The 24,467-nt window shown below is 35.1% G+C and overlaps 1 protein-coding gene across 3 annotated transcripts; it reads left to right on the forward strand.

The window, feature by feature from the left end:
- Positions 1–1,591: 1,591 nt before the first annotated feature.
- LOC149786623 (uncharacterized) lies at positions 1,592–23,085 on the forward strand. Of its 3 annotated transcripts, none has more exons than XM_089977136.1 (6): positions 1,592–2,123; positions 8,735–9,478; positions 10,236–10,388; positions 15,035–15,253; positions 18,021–18,311; positions 19,018–23,085. In XM_089977136.1, the coding sequence occupies exons 2-6, from the start codon at positions 8,764–8,766 to the stop codon at positions 19,575–19,577; spliced, it is 1,938 nt and encodes a 645-aa protein (XP_089833262.1). In that variant the 5' UTR covers positions 1,592–2,123; positions 8,735–8,763; the 3' UTR covers positions 19,578–23,085. The 3 variants fall into 3 exon arrangements, with proteins under 3 accessions (XP_089833262.1, XP_089833263.1, XP_089833264.1); XM_089977137.1 differs by having other exon boundaries at positions 1,592–1,755; XM_089977138.1 differs by lacking the exon at positions 15,035–15,253.
- Positions 23,086–24,467: the final 1,382 nt, after the last annotated feature.

Genomic DNA, 24,467 nt, shown 5'->3' on the forward strand with positions numbered 1-24,467 from the left:
TTGACAACCAAACGGGGACTTAATATTGTTTGCATATACCTAGTCGTTGGCGGAAGTACCTTTGCAAGATAACGGCGAATATAATTCCCCCATCGATAGTAATTGCGTTTCGGCAAACATTTTCCAATAGCTTATGTACAATTAGGTCGAAATTCCTTTGCACATGAGTAAATCGAATGTTCCATCATCAGTGATCCAAGGTATCGACGAGTGATATTGAATGGATGATTGTTGTTTGCTGCAAGGTTATCCACTAGTTTATACAGGCGGGTGATAAAGCAGAAATATAATAGAACGTTCGTAAACAATATATTTTGATGATATGCATAACTGTTATGTTTCATGCATACACAGAGGTCGGTTTGGGTCTTATTTTAACATAGCATAATACTCAACCACTTGCGATTCACTGTAAAACAAATAAAGGCAAAGCAACAAAAGAGTAAGTGATGTTCTGCTCAATATTATATTATCAGACATTACCTTATAAGATTCTTAGTACTCATTAGTACTCATTAGGATAGTTTTATAGTGCTTCGACACTAAGCAAATCTTTATCCAATACTTTGTTCCCCAAACTATCTAAACAGCTTTTGTATATGTTCTATATAGAATGCAGAGTTGCGATTGATTGTTTGATTGCACTTTTTACTTCCCATTTCAAAAGCCTGATTAATATGATACACTAGTCCGTACTAATGCATCAAATGCGAACAAAAATTATTTAGTTTCTAATGCAATATTCAATTAAAGTCATGCTTCTACTTCATGCAATAATATCAAAATAAGTATTCTTATATCCAGACTGGCCCGATTTAAGAAATTCGCAATTATATTAGAATTGTACATTTCATTATTTTCTGTTAAATATATTGTCTCGTATTCAGCCATACACATTGCAAAATTTGGATACGAGCTAAGTGACTAATATAGGTGCTTCCCTTTTTCATTCCATATACTCATGACATGAGTTTCCATACTGATATCAACCACACTATAAACATGACATTAATTCCATCCTAAAGGTTTTAATCTACATAAAATATGATTGGCATACTAATGCAAATTTCGTTCCATTGGCGATTTTGTGAGAGGAACCGATAGAACATAAATTCTGTGCCGAGCGAACTTCAACGACTTTGCCTGGAACAGCACCTGCATGAAATTGATTGAAATATGCTTTATTTTCTCAGATGCCGAGAGAATATAAAGTTCGTTGTATTAATCCGCTGAAAATTAATATGCGATCTCCACTGCATTACTAGTAATAAGATTACACCAATCTATCAAGCTACATGTTCGTGATATTACAGGTCCAAAAGTCACATGATATCAACAACGTAATTCATCCCAATGTTTTGAGAATATTAAATGAAAGTCAAATAAAGTTTGTAACAAAACGAATGGACGCATACTCCTCAATATATTTATTCCGCGAACAATGAGCAGAAACCTGTCGTTTGTTGTAGAATCCTGGAGAAAACTAGATTTTTCAGAGCACACATGTCTCAGTACGTGCCTATGATGTTTTTGTTGGTATCACGTGACTATCACATTGATCGATTTCGTGCATGTATACCTGGACGTGAGATCGTTTAGGTTTGCTAGGCCCACTAACAGGCTGCTCTATGCTTTCAGTGAGCGGTAGGCAATGGGTTGTGACTCCATACCACAACATACATGTCAAGTTAACTAACATGGAGTGGGAAAGGTCAGAGGAAACTGGGAATTGTATTATGCTGGACATAAAATAAGGCGATTTTCCCCCTACAGTTATGCCTCCTTTATATTTTATCTCCGTTCGTAAGTCGAGTGTCACGACTTCCTTAGCAATCACTCAATGGAGATTCGAACAAAAGCATTCTTTCGATATCTATGTAGGTCACTTATACAAGAAAGATTTAGTCTAGTTTGTCTCCCCTTTAGCACGTCTTGAACAACAGTTCAGACTTTGACATCACACTCAGAAAGTTCAAGACAGTATCGTGTAACGACCAGTATATTTTACACCATATAAAAGATTAGCATATTATATGGTTTGCTTTTGTGTTACGCGACATCAAAAAGCATGTATCCGCCTCATTCGGAATAAACTATTGACACGAAGAAGACTTTCAAAGAGCGTAAGTACCGATTTGTATCTCAATATTTAACTGCAATTCTAAATAACTACAACAAATCCCATTGATTAACACGTAAGTGGCATCATAACTATCTTGCTTATCGTTCCCTTCCCAGGAAAGCGCAGCAGTCTTTGTTGACTTGTGGCTTGCAATACAATTTTATGTTTTGTTATTGTGGGTCAACGCCATTTTTTCAGCACATATTATGTTATACATGTTGACCGGTATATCTGGCGGAGGAAGAACCCGGGAAAACCCCGAGAAGAACCACCTACACACTAGAATACACTGACCAGTTTTCTCATCTACCCACATCGGCCAAGCAAAAACGCATGTGAGATGTCAGTGATCTGTAAAGGCTAGCGTATTCAACCACTTGGATACCCCACCGACCACCACTCCAGTGTTAACAATAATGTGCCAGCACCATCATGATTCTCGTTCGTTGAGATGAATGATTGAATTATTTGTTTTGTCAAAATGTGACTGTTAAAAGAACATTAGCAGAGCAGAGGTTACTCAAATAAAATATAAATTTAATGTGACGATATATTCGTCAACTGGCATACTCGTTTTATTATGTAAACATGGCGGCCATGGATCGAATTAGCAATTATTACTTTTCACTCTTATATATATATATATATATATATATATATATATATATATATATATATATATATATATATATATATATATATATATATATTACCATTAAACATATTGTTTTAAGACAGTAAGGGAAATAAATATGTTACAGACTCATAAAAATATAAATTAGGGACGAATTAATTCATTTATCATGTGGTTATATCTCGTTTCATTCAATTTATACATAATACATCAGAAGCACCTTTCCTGCTTACATTTTAAGGGTATTGATATAAGTGAAATATAAACTTCTATGAAGTGTCAGACCTAAAGAGAAAATGTTCAGAGATTAAAAATGTGAGAAGATTTATATTTGCACTGAAAGAGAGAGAGAGAGAGACAGACAGACAGACAAAGAGAGAGAGAGAGAGAGAGGTGGTTATCACTGGTACTATTGATATTTTACAATAGACTTATCCTTTTAGGACATAAGGCTATTATTTTGCAAAGTTAAAAATATATTATAGCCAAATGGTTGATATCAGCATTGTTAAATACACGCTATTGGAAAAGTGTTCTTTTCATTTCATCACAGTGAAATAATAATAAAAATCGTCATCATCATCAACATGTCATCATCATCGTCAACGTAGTAGTAGTAGGAGGAGGAGTAGTAATGACACGAATCCGATTTCCATCGAGCGTAGATATACTGATTGGCCTGGTGTCAGATTAATGTGACTGGGTGGGATATCATGCTACATGTCTGCGGCATTATGCCCCAGTGCTAAACATCACTATAAACTGCCATACTGCAGACATCGTAGCGATATGACTTAATTTTTTTTAAGCTACGTTAAACAACAAAATCACACACACACACACACACACACACACACACACACTGTCACAGTGTTGTCTAGGACAACTCAAACCGGTACTGTGCACCGTATCGAACAATGCGACATCACACGCATTGAACATTTTGTGTTGACAAATGTTTGTAAAATGTTCTGTTTATTTGGATGGACGCTTATTCTCTGATTTATAGTTATCAAAAATGTATAATATACTTTTACTATTTCAACTTTGTTTGGGACTATTTTTTACGCACAACAAATGAAAGGTATAGCGGCGGTCAGAATGAACGAAATTATTCGTTCTTTTTTCTATCTAAATAATTTCTACTGAAATAAAACTATGTCATAGAAAGAATCTCAAATGGGTAATGATTTAATATTAAATTTATGAAACTCGTTAAATAATGTCAAGCTTTTGCTGGCCAAGGCTCGCAAAAGCTGAACATTATTCAACTCGTTTAATAAATTCAATATTAAATCGTTACTATTTGAGATCCTCTATTTAACAGATTCAGGTCACATAGGCAAAATTAATTAAAGATATTCTGTACAGTTTGTAGCCAGGAATAAAAATAATGCAAATTAGATAATATCATGTACCATTAGTCACAAAAATATAGATATGCATAACAATATGTATTTGAGTATGTATGTATGTATGTATGTACGTACGTACGTACGTATGCATGCATGCACGCACGCACGCACGCACGTATGTATGTATGTATGGATGGATGTTTGGATGGATGTATGTATGTAATTACGTATATTGTCGGCTAGTATATAGGAAATATTACAGACTTGAAAACTTAGATCCCTCGTGCAAACTTATTAGTGAAGTGCAGTTTGATACTATACAAGAAGTAAAGGGTTCAATGCATGTATTAGGAGAATTTCTTTAATTGAGAACCATCTCACGGTCTACAGTCCAGACACTACACAATAAAAGCAGATCAAATATACTCTGCGACTACAGTAAGCTCTGGGATCAGAAGAGCGTTTGTAATAAATAGCATGGAAAAAAACAAGAACAAATGTAAACATCTGCAGTGTACAGCTGACGCACAAGAGTCATCCGACAGCCAGTTTGTTCAACTAAGTGAACAAATAACGGATCAAATTTCTTGATCATAATGCTATTGATGTTTACTGAGCGCAATGACTCACTCCAGTGAATTATAAAATTTAATTTTATTGAAAATTCTAAATTCCCCATTAGCAATAAGCTCACCAAAACATTACATGTAAAAGAAAAAGATATGCACGAAAATAAGTTGTTAGTATATGGTTAAAGCAGAAAACGAGTGACACGTTTGCTATGTACACTCAACATGCGGACTACAAAGTACAATAACCCTGGGTAGATAAATATCAACAATTTGCCCCCCCCCCTCCTGCCCCCGTCTTGGATATTAAGTGGCGCAGTTTCGATATAACTACGCGGAGAATTAAATCGACAGTGAGTTGATCATTTTGCAAACAAGCATGATAAAGTTCAAAGGTTAAATACTTAACATGAAAGACACTCACGCATGTAAGCTGTATCAATGAAACATATATACGAGTGGTATATCATTGATACAGCGTACATACTGTAGATATATTTTGTTTATATCTCTTACAAATTTGCCCTTTGAACGGAGTTAAGATTGACTACAGGCAATTGTGTATTGTCCGAGTGAATGAACTCATCATATCCCTCCCGAGTGTGTCCGCTACAATAGTGTGGCTTTTACAATCACCTTTGCATATTGATCAGATGATTGTTTTCTTTTTTCAGTTTATATTTCAATTCACATGTCCAGAGTCATCGCCGTATTACGCAGGCGAAATTCCCCTACGCTCCCTTTTTCAAGGATTTTCACCCGTATCTCGCTATGATGGGTGGGGTGGGGGGGGGAGAGAGAGAGAGAGAGAGAGGGTGGGGGAAGCCTTTGGACATTTTCATATTTAAATAATAATAATAGATTTTTAGAACATTATAATAGGTTTAAAAAACATCAACAATAACAAATATTGAATACATCACAGTATGTGTACCAAGTAACCGTGAAATGTACCGCAAAATGTCGACAGGCTATAGCATTTTTGTATCATTGATTGTATAAACACTGTGGGTAAATCCCAAGGAAAGTGCTCACATACCTTTAAGACGAATCATATTTTTATAGGCTACTTGGTGTAAGTTCAGTTTCAAGGTTTTCATCCAGCCCAAATTCGTATTTTCTCTCTCTCCAGATATCTGCGTATTTCTTCCCTTATGCATGAAAAAGGAGGGGGAACGGAAAGCAGAAAAGATTGCGATGAAATTGAGTACTATTTTAAATTCATTAAAAAAGGGGGATTATTAATACTTTTTATTATTATTTTCATAGGTCACTAATGCTCAACAAGTAGAAATTCATCATTGATCTATAGGCCTAGAATCAACAGCACACAGTTACAGGAACGATTATATACATATATGTATTATTGCTCCATAGACGGATCACAATTTGATATACTAATAGTATTAGTTTGCTATATCAAATTGCTTCAATACAACGCTTTAGAAGCCATGTTATATATAATGTATGTGGTGTATATATACATACATACATATATATATATATATATATATATATATATATATATATATATATATATATATATAGATAGATAGATAGATAGATAGATAGATAGATAGATAGATAGATATATGTACGTATGTATAACGAACGTGTCTGTGATGAAACTAGTATGATGGTCACTCTCGACAAAACTCAGATCATTGTTTCAGAAACGGGATATCTTAGGCAGAAGGAGGTTTCATTTCTTCAAGGAAAGACGTATTGAACATGTGCCTTATTGCAAGTTTAGGGTCTATATTTCACCCCAAATCAAAGCAGAACTAGCAGCTCAGGGAAGAAAGCAACTACAATGATTCTGAATTATCAAAACGATTTGGTTGTTTTAGTGCAGACGATGTTTTTAAAATGTTTGATTCTGTGATAACATCAATTGCTTTACGTGGGTCAGAAACTGGGCGTATGAATTTAGTAGAGATTGTGAAATTGGTCAATACAACTTTTGTAAACAGTATTGAGGTGTTCCTTAACTACCAATAATGCGGTTATGTTATGGATATGCGGAAGATATCCGCTTTGTGCGTCATATTTTTATTACGATATATTACATACTGAGGGAAGGTTTCAAAAATGAATTTAACTTGCTACCCACGCCTTTGCTATTTAATGTTGAAGAGATTAGATGAAGCCAACAGTGACAGCTGGGCTACCATATTGATGTGTTATTTTGCTTCGGTTTTGAGTATGTCTGACTAAATCAAGATGCTGGGGAAGACAACCATTTGCTTTATCTATTTTAGCAAATAATTGAAGAGTTGGCGTTCCAAAACTGGCAAGCGATATTAACATGTCACATACACGTGTCTATTATAGGATTCATACAACTGAATTATAAGCGGATATATATATATGTGTGTGTGTGTGTGTGTGTGCGTGTGTGTGTGTGTGTGTGTGTGTGTGTGTGTGTTATCATATTTATTTAAGAAGCTACTTGCTAAATTCAGGTGCTTAACGCCCACGCTAAAAATAGAGGGAGGTAGGCATTGTATGATTGAGAGATATAATAGGAACTTTGACTTTTAACGGAAAAGAATTTATGTTTGTTTGGTAGAAGATGAATTCGATTTCATTTGTGTATGTCCAGATTACGACCGTTTAAGAATACTTTCATGAAAATTATGATCTCTATCAGTCTGTAGAAAAATGTGTATCCCTCGTGAGTCGTAATAATATATTTTATTTATAAGACGTCTTTCTTACTACATCAATTCGGTATTTCGAATGAAAAAATCGTTTATAACTCGTGCTTACAGTGAATGATACACTCAGTAGATGCAGCACCCTTATAATATCATGCATTGATTCTTAACAGTAAATTATATAAATGTATATGCATGTTGAACAAAACGTTTAGTTTCTCTACAAATGTATGGACATTGAAATGAACTATACACATTATACTTGTGATTTTTGTGTGTACATTATTATGTACATCTAATTTGTATTGTGTTATTGGCCTTTGCCCATAAATGAGGGTAGGGCTTTGGGCCTACCTGACTGCTGTCTTTTTTCTAAACGACATGTTACATACATAATTCTTGTCTATGAGTGTAGATTATATATTAAGACAATTATCACTTCTAGGTAAACATGTTTTGTGGCCTTGTGACGTTGTATGATTCTAGTACTGAGCTTGCTGATGAATTTGATGGGAAAATGTCCCTTCCCCTCTGTGCGTCTTAGTTTTTATACTGAGCTAGTTTACTTACTCCATATCTTAATATCGGTCTCCATGGAATCAGCTTTAGTTGTATTCTGTTGAGAGGACCTAATCTATTTAAATTATTTATTGGACCTACAAAGTGCTCATTGGTATTTAGAACGAAATCACTATTTTGGAATTATTCTGAAGTAATTCAAGGGCATTTTGGATTATTTGGATTAAGATTGTTAGCGTATTAGCACATTCGAAGTTACTGCCACATCAATATATTCAAGATTGGACATTTATTCGGAACACTCCAAAGGTTTGGATTTGTGAAAGAACTTTTAGGACTATTTGGGACTTAATTCATAATACTGTAAGTTGCTTTTAAAGTTTTACATTGTATTCTAGGGAAATACATTACAAAACTTGTTGCTTTCGCTATTTTCTGTTACCGGGTTTAAAACTACATTATCGTAACAACATTAAACCAGCCCATACGAGATATAAAGTTGCAGTTACAGATAAACTGTTCATATTGAAGTAGTTCACGATACGTTGGGTAAGACTGTAAAACTAATGTACTAGGATAAATGACTCCTCCCGAACAAATGCCAATAAGTTGCCAACAGAAATGAAAGCATAAGTAACTATAATCACATGAAAGCATGGTCTTTGTTTCTTAAGTATTACCTTGTTTCTGAAGAAAGCGAGAGACAAATAATTTAAAAATGTACCCCCAAAAAATGCAATTAACGGTCACAAACACGGCGAGTGTGTGTGTATGTGTGTGAATATTATTATTATATATATTTTTTTCTCGAGAGCGATGTAAAAGAAACAAACAATTAAAAATAATTTTAAGTCATCATTTCCTCTTGCATGCAGGAAAGCGTGGAAAACCTTTTAGAGCTTTAATGGCAACAACCAACACAACCACTACGTCGTCAACCGCAGAGAAGATGGCATCATGTAGTATTCCTACTGACTCATCATTAACGAGCAGCATCCAGACGTCATCTATAAGTTCAACAGTGCAACCAAGTAGTACCAGTTTTACAATACCTTTTGATACTCAAACAATCGAAACAAATCCAGAAACTACTACAGGCACATATTTATTTAACAGCACCACACCAGAAGACCAAACAAGCACAATAACGATGGCCGCAGGTAGCAATCCCACAGATCCTTCACTGACGATTAGTATCATGACCAGTGCGACGGTACAGCCAACTAGTACCGGTTTTACAATGCATTTTGAACCGCCACCGATACCATCACCAACAGCAGTAGAACCATCAAAAAATTCAAGCACATCTCTATCTACAAGCATCGCAGCAGAAGAGTCAGCAACCTCAGAAACGATTTCTGTAGCCAGTGCTTCCGCAGATTCTTCATCGAGGAACACCATCGATGCGGTGATCATAAGTGCGACAATAAAGCCAACTTGTGCAAGGTCGCTCGACCCATCACCACCACCACCATCACCGTTAACACCATCAAAAACAAAATTAGTAGAACCAACAAATACCCCAAGCAAATTTTCACCTTTAAGTATCATAGCAAATGAGCCAACAGGAAGGGACACAGTGACTTCAAGAACAGTTAATATAAACAGGTCCACTCAAGGTATGCATATTAAAAGCATTCATGTTGAACCGTCGTTGGGAAAGTATACCTATATATTCCAACGTTCAAGTGCAGTTGTTTAAAAAATAAATCTTTCTTTCTTTATCTCTCAATGTTAAGGAAGCCATTGCAAATAAATAAATAAATATATATATATATATATATATATATATATATATATATATATATATATATATATATATATATATATATATATATATATATATATATATATATATTTTTTTTTTTTTTTCTTCGCCACACATCATATGCTATGACATTGCCTGTTCTCTATATGCTGCCAATATCTTTTCCGCACGGTAACTCGAGCTCTTTGTGTGTGTGTGTGTGTGTGTGTGTGTGTGTGTGTGCAACTTAACTATATTATTGGGACACATGTTTGGTATCATATAGCCAGAAGTTTGATTATTCAAATAATAATAATACATACATACATACATACGTACATACATACATACATACATACATACATACATACATACATACATACATACATGCATGCATGCATACAGACATACATACGTAGGTACGTACGTACTTACGTAGGTACATACATACATACATACATACATACATACATACATACATATGAAATAATCGAATTAAGCAGGATTTCAAAATGTCCTTGACGTTTGCATCAGCGTCCATCAGTCTATGCATACATGTATTTATTAGTCTATATCTGCATCCATGGAACAAAATTACGTTGTGATTAAATGTGCTCTCTAATTTACAGCTACTGCTTCATATGAGGCATCAAGAACAGAGTCTTCGCTGATGGATTCTTTGGAATGTCGTCCCAGGGATTGGGGATTCAATGTTTTTCTAGATGTACTGGCGACTGAAATCACCAATGAAGAACTTAAGAGACTTAAACTTTATTTTATAGGTAAATATTTTCATGTCTTAGTGGTCGCAAACAAATAATACTAATGGCACGAAAGAAGTAGCTCAACAATAAAAGAAAGTTTATCCCTCTAAGGATTAATATGATAGTTTTACATAATGATGTAGCATTAAGATCCTGCCATATTTCTGGGGGTTTCATTTTTAAAGAAGCTATCTAACTTTATTGTAATTATTGTATTATTACGTCTTAGCACTCATTGAAGCAGAAGGGATGTACATAATTTCATCCTAAAAGTCTAGTGCTAAGGAAATGCATAGAATATTATTTTCATTAATCATAAAAAATAGCATTAATTTGAGAAATCGATAGGTTTGGGATGATATAATCTGTCAAGATAAAGAAATAATCTGTTTCAGTAGACCACATTTAGGACATTATTGTTAACTATTTTTGCCTATCCGAGCAAAAGCACATCTGACTAATGCAACACATCGGTTGTTATGCATAAAATTCGTTGGGCCTTTTCTTTGCAATAGGAGACAAACCCTCGAATGTAATTTCCCACAGATGAGAACTGTATTCTTTTGTTCCATGGCACAATATAGCAGCGAAAGTAACAGCTGGAACACTATCTCCCCTTTTCTGTGATAAAACATCGAGAGAACTCCGCTTGAGGCGACTCATCCAAACTAATCAAACTTTTCTGTGTATTTAAAATTGCAGCGGAGGCTTTTTTTCTACGGCTTAACGGAAACGGATGAGCAATTATTTGATTGCAGGTTGTTTAGAAAAGAAAACAATTTCGAATGTAATTTGTTGCAATTGTGATCTTTATTGGAAGCTACTTTTCCATGTAGCAAAATACCGCGGCAGAAGGAGACGAGGTGACAATCGGAACATGGACCATTATTGGTATATTCTGTCGCAACATATATCGTGCACTCAGCCAAAGAGAAATTACTCAAAGATTAGTTAGTCGTTAGGGGAAGTGAGTAGGAAGTCGTTAAAAAAGCAGGGAACCACACAAATGGCCATGGTTCATCAAGGGAAAAAGTACAGAGATTTTATATTTTCACTAAGATGGAAAATGCATGTTCTTTGCAATCTCATGATCACCAGAAGTGTAATGCATTTGTAAGCGGACTATTTCCTCGGGTGACACACATTTTATTAGTCAATATTATATACTTTTTGCCTTGCCAATTTAGGCTGGGTACCAGCCAAAGTGAACAGTAACGAATAAAGTATGGTCAAAAACATCATTTGTATGTTGAAGAGAAAATCCTGTTTCTATTTGTTTATTGTTCTACCTTGTGAAAGGCCCATTTTTGCTCCTGCAAGTGTTCCTTTTGTATACATTCTAATCAAGTGTTTAATAGCAAAACGATGAATATTGTAACTTCACATATGAAACTATAGGAATGAAAAAAAAGTGAAACCATATTTCACCGATAATTTCATTTTTCTCATGTGCGAATATATAACGGAGAAAGTCGCATACATACATACATACATACATACATACATGCATACATACACACGTACGTACGTACGTGTGTGCGTGCGTGAGTGAGTGTGTGTATGTATGTATGTATGTATGGATGGATGGATGTATGTATGTACACACATGAGGATGGCATCATCTTGCAAACTGGGATTTCCAGTGAAGAAGGATATTTGTTTCTCTTTCGAATACGTTCGCGAATCACATAACGCTCAGACAACCTTGTGAATCCAGACCTACTAAAAGAAGAAAAATCTCCTTTGCCTGTCTATATCAATAGACGAAAGAAAATAACTCTTGCCCATTACATCCCATTGGCACCGCCAGGTGTCGCTAAGTTTTAGCTTCGCTATTGGACAGACCACACGACATAAAATATATTCTCCGACAGCCCAGCCTTTTTTAAGTTCATATGGGCCCATCCAATGTTTATTTTTGATTAATTGCGCGGATTTATGGATCTACTTTAATTTGCATGCTTTATTTTACAATTTCTCCCAACTTTTGAGTGCTTTTGTCAGCTTTCGGGATGTCGTCTTTTATGACCACCGTCCCATCACGCTATCGTTGACCTTATGCTAGATCAGTATGGGTTAGCGAACCTTTGACTTTGTTTACTTATCAGTCCGTTATGGAGCTCTCCTTATCGAAATTTTGAAGTGGTGTTTGATATTAATGCTTAGTTTATTCATGCTTCATGCTGGTTTGATAGAATTATGGTTTAATTATTAACTATGCATTGTGCATATGTTCACATAAGGGCAATAGGTTTCTGATATGGTACTTTCCTGCTCTGTTAGCTACTAGTTACGACAGTGCTTGAGCTACTTAGTAATTTCAGTACGTCACTAGTTTCTGCTTTAGCTCGTGTTTTTGTGTCGTTTCAGCAGAATCTCAATTTAAATGGCTTATATGCAACTTCAGTGCACAGAAGATTACAATGACTCATATATATATATATATATATATATATATATATATATATATATATATATATATATATATATATATGTATGTATGTATATACCGTTTCTGATAAAAAATATGGGCTTCCTTTTTGTCTAATTAGCCATATACGGATTTGCCAATTTATGCTAGTAGCTAGTTAGTTACAAACTAATTAGCTAATCTATGTTTTGTTTTCTCGTCCTGTGTCGTTTCAGGAGAAATGTTTATTATACACATGAAACGCACGTTCAAAGCAATCGTCTTTTGGCATTGAAGGGAAGGAAAGATGGGATAAATCAAGGAAGACAACCGATGTTTCGTTGTTGGCGATACCGATTCATTGGGGTATATTCCCCAATAATAGGCAGCCCACGAGGAGTAAGTCCTCCCGCAAATCCGAGCATGAGCTTCGAGCCTGTAAATCATGGCGCAGGGGATTCATTTAGATACCGTTGGATCCAACTCTTAATAATGGCGTGCCGTTAGCGGCCGTCCCGATATCGCCAACCATCCAGCCAACACCGGCAGTCCAGACGTCCCAGCATAGGCACGTTGTCGTTGAAATGGTCCAGCCAACAGTTTATACAGGGATCTTAGTCACAGATCCGTCCGTCTAGCCACACCGTCGGCATCTTATCACTACTATACCGTAGATTTTTATGAGAAATCTGTCCATTCAGCCAGGCCTTTGGCGCGGCCGCTAACGGTGAATGCCGGTTCGTCTTATATACCGACAGCATCCGGGTTGACCACACGCCATTCACAACGGATTCATTTGCTGTAATGCGTATTGAAACTGCACCGTCGCCCCCCGTCCAGCCGTTCAAACATGGGGACCTTTTCGTCGAATTGGTCCAGCCAACTATGATTTTCGGGGATCTTAGTGACAGATCCCTCCATCCGATCAAATCCGTACTGTTGGCGACATGTCTTTTCTATGACGGAGATTTCAATAAGAATTATATCTATCCAACCAGGTCTTTGGAGCTGCCGGTACCGGTAATAGCCGGATCGTCTATTATACCATCAGATTCCAGGCCGAACATTCGCTGGGCAAACCAACCGGCGGTGCTGGACTTCCGTATATTTATTGCTTGTCCACAAGTGAGGGTCTGTGAGGTCTTCGTAGGGATGGAACTGAGTCCTCAAACTGCCGGGTATGTCTTTTCTAGTGCTACAAGGAGATCCAGGTGGGCCTCGACAGAGTGAGTGCGACTGAACTCCTTCAAATCGACCATTTTTCTTGCTCATGGAACGGATTGATCTTTAGCTTCAAGCCGCCGTCTATGAAAAGTTTAGGGTCTTGGCTACTTCAAAATGGCCTTTACCCTTACCGCTACTCTAAAGAATCGGAAGATCTCGATGAGGAGGGAGAGACGGACTTAAGGCGACTGGCACCTTCAGAACTGACATCCTGGTACTTGACAAGGACGTACAAGCTGTTCATATGTATGCGAGTCTGTTTTTATAGGACGGACAAATCTGCTCCACGCCTGTCAGAACTGGTTTGAGATATGGTTGCAGACACCAGCAAAAACCACGCTTGGGAGGAGAAAGCCAGGTTTGTTATTGTCAATGACCAGGGCTGCTGACCATACCATAGCCAATGCATTGACGGGTTCGGCCAATCTACTCTTGATACGACGTGTAGCATGTGTACGATCCATGTCTTTTCAACCTTATCATACCTTCCTTTTTCGGAAGACCCTGATCGGGTCACTGTTTTTTGGGAGGAAGAATAGAGGAAGTCCTGAGGCAGGTCAGGAACTGATAAATTTCTACTAGTCATTCCAACTGACGCTGCGTGATCTTTAAGAGAAATATCAAATAAAAGATGGATGCTTCTGTTTCATAATATATAACCGTAAAATAACCATTTCAACAAAAGCGAAATCTGTATTCTCTTCCAAAGAAACTCGAACCCTTTGTACAGTTTTCTAATTCAAAAGTGCATAAAGCTTCGTGATATAAATGCATAATATACAGTAGCTACTCTTTCAAAAAGAAATGTTTGATGAATACATCTTTGTACATTCAAAATAAATAAGTATCAGTCTCTTGTATTCAGACTTTGTACAGTTTCCTTACAATTATTGTAGACATGTTGGTCTAGTCTTTTACGAAGGCCATATGTGCATGCGACACAATCGTCGTAATTGGTGTAATATTTAACATTTTCGACACAACTTGATGAAATCATTATAATAATGTATCTGTAAACATAATTTTCCAGGTGAAAATGGTATAGGTTATGGAACGCTTGAAAAAATAGAAACAGCACTTGAATTTTTCACGATTCTAAGAAGACGGAATATTCTCACCAGGGATAATATGATATACCTCCAAGCGATGCTATGGCATTTGAAAAGACAGGATCTTCACAAAAAGTGTGTAGAGCATGCAAGAAACTTCGGGAATGTGACCTACTTTTATGCCCCCTCTCCTGAACCAGGTATTATATATATATATATATATATATATATATATATATATATATATATATATATATATATATATATATATATATATTCAATTAAAAAAAAACATGTCTCTCCATATCATCTCTTATCTTTTAAAGTGTACTGTTTCTAAACACGCAAAGCTAAAAGGCAGTAATAGTATATTCAAATTTGTACTCGGTACTCAACAACTTGTATAAATGTGTTATCTTGTCTCTCTCTCTATGTATATGTGTTTATATATATATATATATATATATATATATGTGTGTGTGTGTGTGTGTGTGTGTAAATTTATAAATATATATATATATATATATATATATATATATATATATATATATATATATATATATATATATATATATATATATATATATATATATATATATAACTGCAAATGTGGTTTTTTCTGAGATGGCTGAAAGAACGACTTTGATATGGCGCAGGGATATATAGAACTACGTTGGGGTTTGGACCGAGACAAGGAAATCCCAGTCAAGGGGTTACATTATTAATCTCCCCACGAGGCTTGCCGAGTGCGGAGACATATAATGTAACCCGGTGACTGGGATTTCCTTGTCTCGGTCCAAACCCCAACGTAGTTTTTTTTTCTCACCCAATATATTCCTTTAAAGTAAAAAGAACTCTTTACTGGTGTAAAATAGGTCACATGTAAATGTTAACATGCAGCTCATTGTTATGAATATGTTAATGAGGAATGTGGTGTGACCGCTGCATTCGAAGTACACAGTTTATACGCGTGAGCAAAGAAAGATAACAACATAAAACGTCGCATAGTAATGAGGTCTTGTCACATTTAATATATGGATGTTATATGAAATTAACAATATATACTTAATATTTATTAGAAGAAAATGTTTCATTCTCATCGGTTGCCGTTTTGAAATGTTATATTGTAAGTAATGAAACTATAATGGGTACACATATCTACTGTAGTTATACTTGGTACAAGCTGTAACGAAGTGTAACATGTTGCATTCGATTATTCATGGGTAATTAGAGATTTGTGTCATTATCTTATATAACTCTCCTATTCTTTTGAGGTGGTGAATCTCTTTGTGACATACGTATGTGGTTACTAATATTGATTGTAAAATTCCCCCCGTGTATGAAAGACCCTCCAAATACGGACCCTATATTATAACCATGTGCTGAACGTTCAAGTTCATGGTCTCTTTGAAACTGTATTTTTCTATTTTGGAGATATGGCAAGTACTACAGGAAAATTTGCTTAATAAGTAATGTGTGGACGGATAAATGATTCCTTCTGGCTGGTAAGTGCATTATTTGTCATTAAAAATTGTAGGTATATGTTTGGGGCGCAATGGAAATGCTTAACAAAAGTAGAAGAAATGTTTAACAAAAGTAGCCTGAGTGTCCCATGATTAATATAATCTTTGTTGGGATTTTGGACCAAGACAAGGAAATTCCAGTCAAGGGTTATATTATTTGTCTCTCCACGAGGCTATGAAGTGTATAGGCCTATTCTATGTGCATGGATCAGTGTTTTCTGCCATAGTGAAATCCACACAGCATTGAAAAGTGTATCCTAGCTGTATCACAGTCAAGTTTCAGGCCTGCATCATTAAATGTAGCTAAAAGTATATAATTTGTTTCACACGAAGTTTTTAAAACTAGTTAGGTTGCTTTATCTACATTTAATGACGATGACCTGAAAATGTACTGAGTTAGACCTGCATATAGGATAAAGTGCTGTGCGAAACTAACTAGGAAAATACAAAATAGCTCGACATCGTGTGCGTGTGTGTCTCTCTCGAAATGTTTTGTATGGTGTGTTCTCAAATATCGTTTGACCTTAAGTTACTATGCTTTTTGTTATATATTTGTTGTTGTTATTGTTTGTTTTTAGAACAACTACTTCAGGCACGGCAGAAGACAACAAGGTTTTCTTTTTTAAAAAGTAGTTCTTAGCGCGAGGACATCTTGACTGAGGTGACTGGTCTGAGATGACTAGACTGAGATAAGAAATGCAAGCTTAGCAAACAGCTAGATTTCTCTGTCTCATGGGAGAGAAACGTCTATGCCATCAGACCGGGACATATTCATGAGCGTATCAAATAAGTTATATCCTGCCACCTAGTACAAATGAAAAGGAAATAGGTTTTGTATTTATTGCCTACCATAGTTATATGTTATCTAAATATGTTTAGGTTTACTATATGAATAAGATTCACAATGAACTGGACTTTTGAAAACTTCGATTCACTGCTTCTTTTAAAGAAGACACCTAAGTAGTTCGACTCTTGGTGTGATGTGGACATACGGAATGAACAGTTGTATCAAACAGCAGATCATGTGTATAAGAATAAATGTGTTTCTAATAAAAGTGCAGTAGTGAATGTGAGCAATAAACATCAGGTTGTGGTAAAGAGTAATAAAGAAATCGGAAATATGGTCAAATCAACAAGGTTTAATAAATAGGGTTAGTCTATATGGTGAAGAATGGCACATCAACACAAGATAAGTTATATCAAGCAGAGGTAATTGGGGTAAATTGTCATTCCCCAGAGACACTTCGCGGTGACCGACCTGGCCTAATTTTTTATTGATTCAACCATATATCATTCTGATCGCAAATCCGGCACGCTAACCCCTGAGCAACTGAGTCTTCTCTAATAAACAAAGATCTTACCTTTAAGGAATTTTTAATCAAAGTAAAATTTGCGTAAAAATATGATAAATATGATAAATGTCTCATATATGTTTATTTTTCAGAGAATGGCTATAGGTACGTCAGGTTTCACGTTGAGAGTAACGAATCGATCAACTTTGACCGACGCAAATTGGAGTATATACGCACATCTGTAGCTGAACTACTTTTGGTCCCGCCTGAGTTTGTTCTCGTTAGTGGTTTGGAGCCTTCTTCAAGTGTGATCATCACATTCATGATGCCAGATTACTACGCATCATTGCTCATTGAAATGGTTGTAGATTATTGCACCCCACAGTTGCTTGACGTCGGAATCGATAAAATATATTATGATGGAAAACTTTATCCTTTGCTAGGTAAGACAATACTGAAGAAATATTTCTAATTCAGTTGTAATGCCCATAATAATGCAAGATATTATCTTATGAAATTAATAGATTACTATCGTCTTTAGAGTAATCCTCTTTCTGCCATTTTATGATTCATTTCTATAATCATAAACGTCAGCCTTAATTAGAAGTGATGAAACACGAACGCATTGCACATTCGTTTCCATGCATGACGTGAGCTACACGTCTATACAAAGATTATCAGTTAACAGTTGCCGTTGGTGTATTCATATAAAGTAATAGATCCTGGGCATTCTCTGAACCAGAACTCACTACAACTTACCACCCCAATGGACTCCATAAACGATAATATCCTTATGGCATAACCTCCATTTATAATAACGTTGCTTTCAAAAGCAACCAATTCCCCAGATCGACTAAGATACCATGTAAGCATTTATGTAAAAAAAGTTTTCTCCACAAAGTAACAAAACTAAATAGGATGATATATCCTTTTCAGAATATAAAATATGAACACATCAAATGCACACGAATGATTACTAAACTATTCTTAATACTTATGTCTTCCAGTTAAATTTGAACCTGTTCTCTGTTGTTCCTGTTCATGTAAAACAAAATCGCGGAATCATGCATTTTAGAAATAATATTTAATTACGAAAATCTTCAAAATATTTGAATGCAAATATCACGAACGTTATTGTTTCGTTACTAGGGAAAGCTAGCAATGACAATATTCTAGGCAACGTTCGAGGTAAGCTTGAAGATCGTGAAGAGCTTTTGGAACGGCTGAAAAGAGCTGAAACATGGCTAGAACAAAGGGAAAAAGACGTGATAGAGCTCAATAGATTACTCGATAAAGCCGAAAAGGGTACGCAAAAAGTGAGCGAAGGACATGCCGAAAATAAATATATTGAAATACCTACATTTCGAACCCAGAATGACTTTGCCTCTCAAAAGTCTTCTATGGAGAAATCTTGGGAATCGGAACCTTGTACAGATGTTTCAGTTCAAACACGCTCTTTAATACGTTCAAAAGCAAGAGATGAATGCACACATGATATTCGAAAATTAGAAAACAAATGTGAGGAGCTTCAGGTGGGTCTGACCAGGACAAAAGTCAGGAATCTTATCTCCAGATCGACTCCAGGTGAGCAGGTCAAGATAGAAATTTTTCTACCTAAACACTGCTCACAAATTATGCAATTAGCTACTTTTTTATGTTTTTTCATATATTATTTGATGTGGTTTTCTGCTTATTTAGCACAAAAATGATAATGATGCCAAGACTAGTCCCTTTGAATCATCGTGTACATACATATATTCATACGAGGTTGATAATGAATGTACAGTTTACAGGTGACAGTGTTTGATGTATCATACCATATATAATTTTGCATATATTGCAGTGTGTGCTACGATTTGGGTCATATTAGTTTAATAAATGTAGAACCACACATTTTCTGTTAATTCATCGTGCGCATCTTCACCATTTTATACATGTTTTCATAAATGCTGATTACGTTTAAGCCAATTAAAAATGTATGGGCTCTAATTATTGATGAAATGTATAAAGCAAACAAAAAAACAAAACAAAAAAGACCCCACAAAAAATGTGTGTATGCATATGCATATAAAAGAAACACACATACTTGCTACTCGTATAGATTCCAATATGATACAACTGGGCTTGAACCTGTAACAGTTACACAAACATCTGCAGACATAACCATGTGCTACATTGAGTAAAAGGTAATGAATAAATAGATCTCTCAAATGAAAATTGAGATGTTTCTTCTTCACGTAATAACATATATTTTGAACATTAGACTATTCAGTCAGTTGCTTCCATAATAACCATCTACTATAAAGCGTTTCCCATTCTCATTTTCTCTCTGAATTGTATGGTTTCCGATATTGAAATGAAATTCGTAATGTCTTTTTAAAATACGACAGATATATACCAATCTTTGTAATATTTTCATAAGAAATACATTTTCTTTTGAGAGAATAGTTATATTTATCATATTATATGAAAGGCTCTCTTTGGTTTTCAATACTATAATATATTCTCTCTGATAATAATAAGTCGTTGGTTTGACTGCATTTGTTCTTGATTCATTCTAATATGCCATTTAAAAATGTTTTACAATCAATTTGACACAACGGATATAATTTTTTTTATTTTTCATAATAATGTGTGCCAAAACATTTATAACAGGTATCTGCAAACTTCACTCCTAAATGAAGTTTTAATTTCTTTTTAAAATACATTTCAGCTGATGATATGCATTGAAAATGTAGTACGTTAGTTCTAAGGAATAATCCACTCTGGTATTGTCAGAACATTCAGGAATCATTTTCTGTTAATGAAGTCATTAACAGCGAGGATGCAATTTTGAAACCATATTCAACTACAACAACTCTTACAGTCTATTATTATGCTAAGAGTAACCTGTATAGATTTTTGTAAAATATCCTGATGAATATGCAGGGACTGATTCATGTAATTCTGAAATAGCGCCAAACACAGCTATGCAGACTGGATTAAGATTTTATTATACACCATTCCATCTCTGCTCGAAAAACAAATAAACAATTTTTGGAACTGAAAGTTGTAATATATTTTTGAAACATTAGAATTAACTGATAAATTGATATGTTATGTAAATTTAAGTAATGTGCAAGAAACACCCCCCAAACACAGCTTTTGTCATCTTTGAACGCCCTTCATAAAATCTTTATTTAAACAAGTCCGTTTCATTTTCGATGTTGTTTGTTTTAAAGTAGGTTTGTAAAGAGTATACTTAGTTCATTAGGTACCTGTTCTGCTGAATTTGTTAAGTTAACTAAAGGTGAGAAAATGTTGAGACTGCAAGTTTCAGAACTATCTTTCCAAACGGTGTAAGTTTTATGTATGTCTATATTTTGTGTTTAACTTTTGTCCATGATTTTATATTTTATGATAATTTGTAAACATCATATTACCTAGCTACGTTTTGTCCATGATTGTAGATAATTACTTTAAGATGATAATTGTAAATATGTTTACTTGGATCTGAGTTCAGGACATTGGATTTCCCCTTGGAAAAACCAAAGTCTACCTGATCTGAGCCAGGTACTTTCCTTTAAGCAAACAGACATATACATGTTTACTAATTTGATGGAACTTTATTGTGTCGTGAGTCAGATGACACTTCGTATAAAAGTTGTTTACGTCAAACTTCTTCATTCCTGTTTTGACATCTGTCTAGTGGAATCAGTCTTTTAGTTGTGTTCCGTTATAATTTGAGAGTATTTATTTATTTAAATTATTCATTAGAATTACAAAGTGCCTATTGACATTTGGACTAAAATATTATATTATTGTGAATTGATTCAAACACATTTTTGATTATATCATTGCAATACAGCAAGACTGATGGCACATGAATACATTTAAAACTATTGGCACATCAGCACATTCAAGATTGATGTTGTTGTGTTGGGTTTAACGAACTTTTAAGAGCAAGATAAGCTATACATGGCGGCCAGTATAACTGGTGGAGGAAGAACCCCGGGAAAGCCTCAGTAAGAACCACCGACCCACGAGAAACTGTTGGCAGCTTTCTCACATATCCTCATTGGTCAAGCCTTTGACTCGAACACACGTGGAGAGGGGTGAGATGGCAGTGATCAGTAAAGGCTAGCGCATGAGACCACTCGGCCACCCGATGCCCCATCAAGAATGGAATCTATTCAGAACACCACTGTAATTCATTTGGAACACTATACCTTTTGATTTATGATATAACTTTCAGGAGTTTTGGGGATGTATTTCACAATACTGTAAGTTCTTTATCTTTTCACTTTATATTGAAGGGAAATAAATTATTTGTTGAATGTTACTAAATTTGTTGGTTTTCGCTTTACTTTAAGACCATATAGTCTTAATATAAAAGAACGTTATTCTTTCATTCTGATGGTAAATTCCTCATTTTTGTAATTGTGTTGGGATAGCTAGCTAAGAATTATAATATTTTCTAAAATAGTGGAAAACTTTAAATCACGAGAAAATAAAGTTACTGCCTGTTCTGCTTCCAAAACCAGAAACGTTTGTTTAAGAAAATTACATACAAAGACCTGGAAATGTACAATATTGATACTAAGTAGAAGATTTCAAAGACTTTTATAAGCTATCAAAAGTGAGCGAATTTGCATATTTTTGAATTAAAATAAGTTCCAACATCAACGTTCATTCCTTTAATATTAATGTTTTATTTGTTATCAGCCAATATCTCCGCACACAAAATAAAGATATTCATCAAAATTAAAAGAAAATTAATTAGTAACCATGAGCAACCATGCAACTAGATTTAATACTTTTTCTTGAAATCAGTTAAAAGGAGCTGAGCATGAATTTTATGCTTTCTAATGTAAATCATGAAATCATATAAATTAATATTCTCACCAATTTATCTCCCTTTTAATATATCCCCTCTATATTTTTATATAATTTCAAGGTGTACACTTATGATCCACTCTACTAATGCTTACTATGTTAAAAAATGTCCACAGTAGTTTTATTACCAGTCCATGATATTGTCAAAGTACAGGCATCATTTTACTAGTGAAGTTTCTGTTTTCGAGATTACAATGTTGAACTTTACGAAACGTGTAGGTTTTGTTTTTCTGTTACTTAGATTGAGATCCTAGAGACGTATTAGAAATTGAGGCCTCGTCCGAGATCTGAATTTCTTTAAAATGTATCCGAGAAATTAAACATTGTCTTTTGCACTTTCAATTGATTTTGTTTTGAAATTTTCATTGTCCCTGGTAAAGATTTTAATTTCACACATTTAAGAAATCATTAGCGCATCCAACAATCAATCACAATTCCTTCTACTCAAGTGAACGTTGTTTCAGATCCTACCCATGAAGGGTTAGAGTCTTTGTACAAGGACGACTTGATTGAGCTTGGCAGAGATTATGATATTACGGAAGGAAAAAACATCTTTGGTCAAACAAGAAATAAAAAATATTTTGCTCCAGGATATGGTGGAGAGCAATTGTTTTGATAACAGCGCTTTGGGTTTGTTTAGAGAGTTTTTCTCTGGTGTTGGTAAGACATTAAAGGAATTGTGTTTAAAAAACCATTTGAAATGTCATAAGTTCAGCTTCCAGAAGAAATGATGGAATGGCAAATTCAGAAAGCGGCAAAAACAGAGGTAAATACAACTGCAAATAGAGAAAGACGAGATAGAAATATATAAAAGAGGAATATACGGAAATACAAATACAGAGAGAGAGAGAGAGATTCAAACAATTAGAACTGGCAGGTGGAGCACAGCCCTGCCCTCTTTACATACAAGTTCTGGTTCTGATGTTACCAGAAATAATAGGTTAGTACCCCCTTTTAAAAACCAACCCACAGAGGTAGATCAATACTTTCTCATTCTGAGAAATTTGCTGGAAACTTCAAACGGCCAATAGAGTATTGGACGTTGTTGTTGCAAAGTGTACTTATTGGCAAATATCGTGAAGTCTACACTTCATTTTCAGTACAAGAAAGTGCTGATTATATGGTAATTAAGAAACGTATCTTGAAGGGTTATGAGTTGGTACCTGAGACAGATCGACAGAGGTTTAGGAACTGTAAAAGAGAAACTGGACAAACCTGTGTCAAATTTGCAAGGGAAAAAGAACAAGTATTTTATAGGCGTGCTCAGCCAAAAAGGTTGATCAAGGTTACTATAACCTCAGACATCTCTTATTGACTGAAGAGTTCAATAATCGCGTCCATGGTACGTTAAACCTCACTTGATGAGCAAAAGGTGGAAACATTGGAAAATATCGCTCGTACATGTAATCATTATTCCTTGACATACAAATTTTCTTTTGTCAAAGTCATCTTCCCGCCACTTTTCTTGGTAAAAATAATCATGTCCGTCTTATACGAGTACAGCCAACTTTCAATCAGGCACAATGTTCAAGAATCAAACTTTTGATAAGACTGGTCAGAAATCCTTATTTCGTCTACGTGCACTTATTGTGATCAGAAAGTGCATGTTATTACTCATTGCTACAGGCTGACGAATAAGCAGCATAATAAAGACAGATCTATTCTAAATGGCCTTATTTCTAAGAGGTAAAAGTCACGGTTCTGTCTTGAAAGCACTACATTGG

Source organism: Sinohyriopsis cumingii, chromosome 12 (assembly GCF_028554795.1).
Source record: "Sinohyriopsis cumingii isolate HCF-2022 chromosome 12, ASM2855479v2, whole genome shotgun sequence".
Classification (NCBI taxonomy): Eukaryota; Metazoa; Mollusca; class Bivalvia; order Unionida; family Unionidae; genus Sinohyriopsis; species Sinohyriopsis cumingii.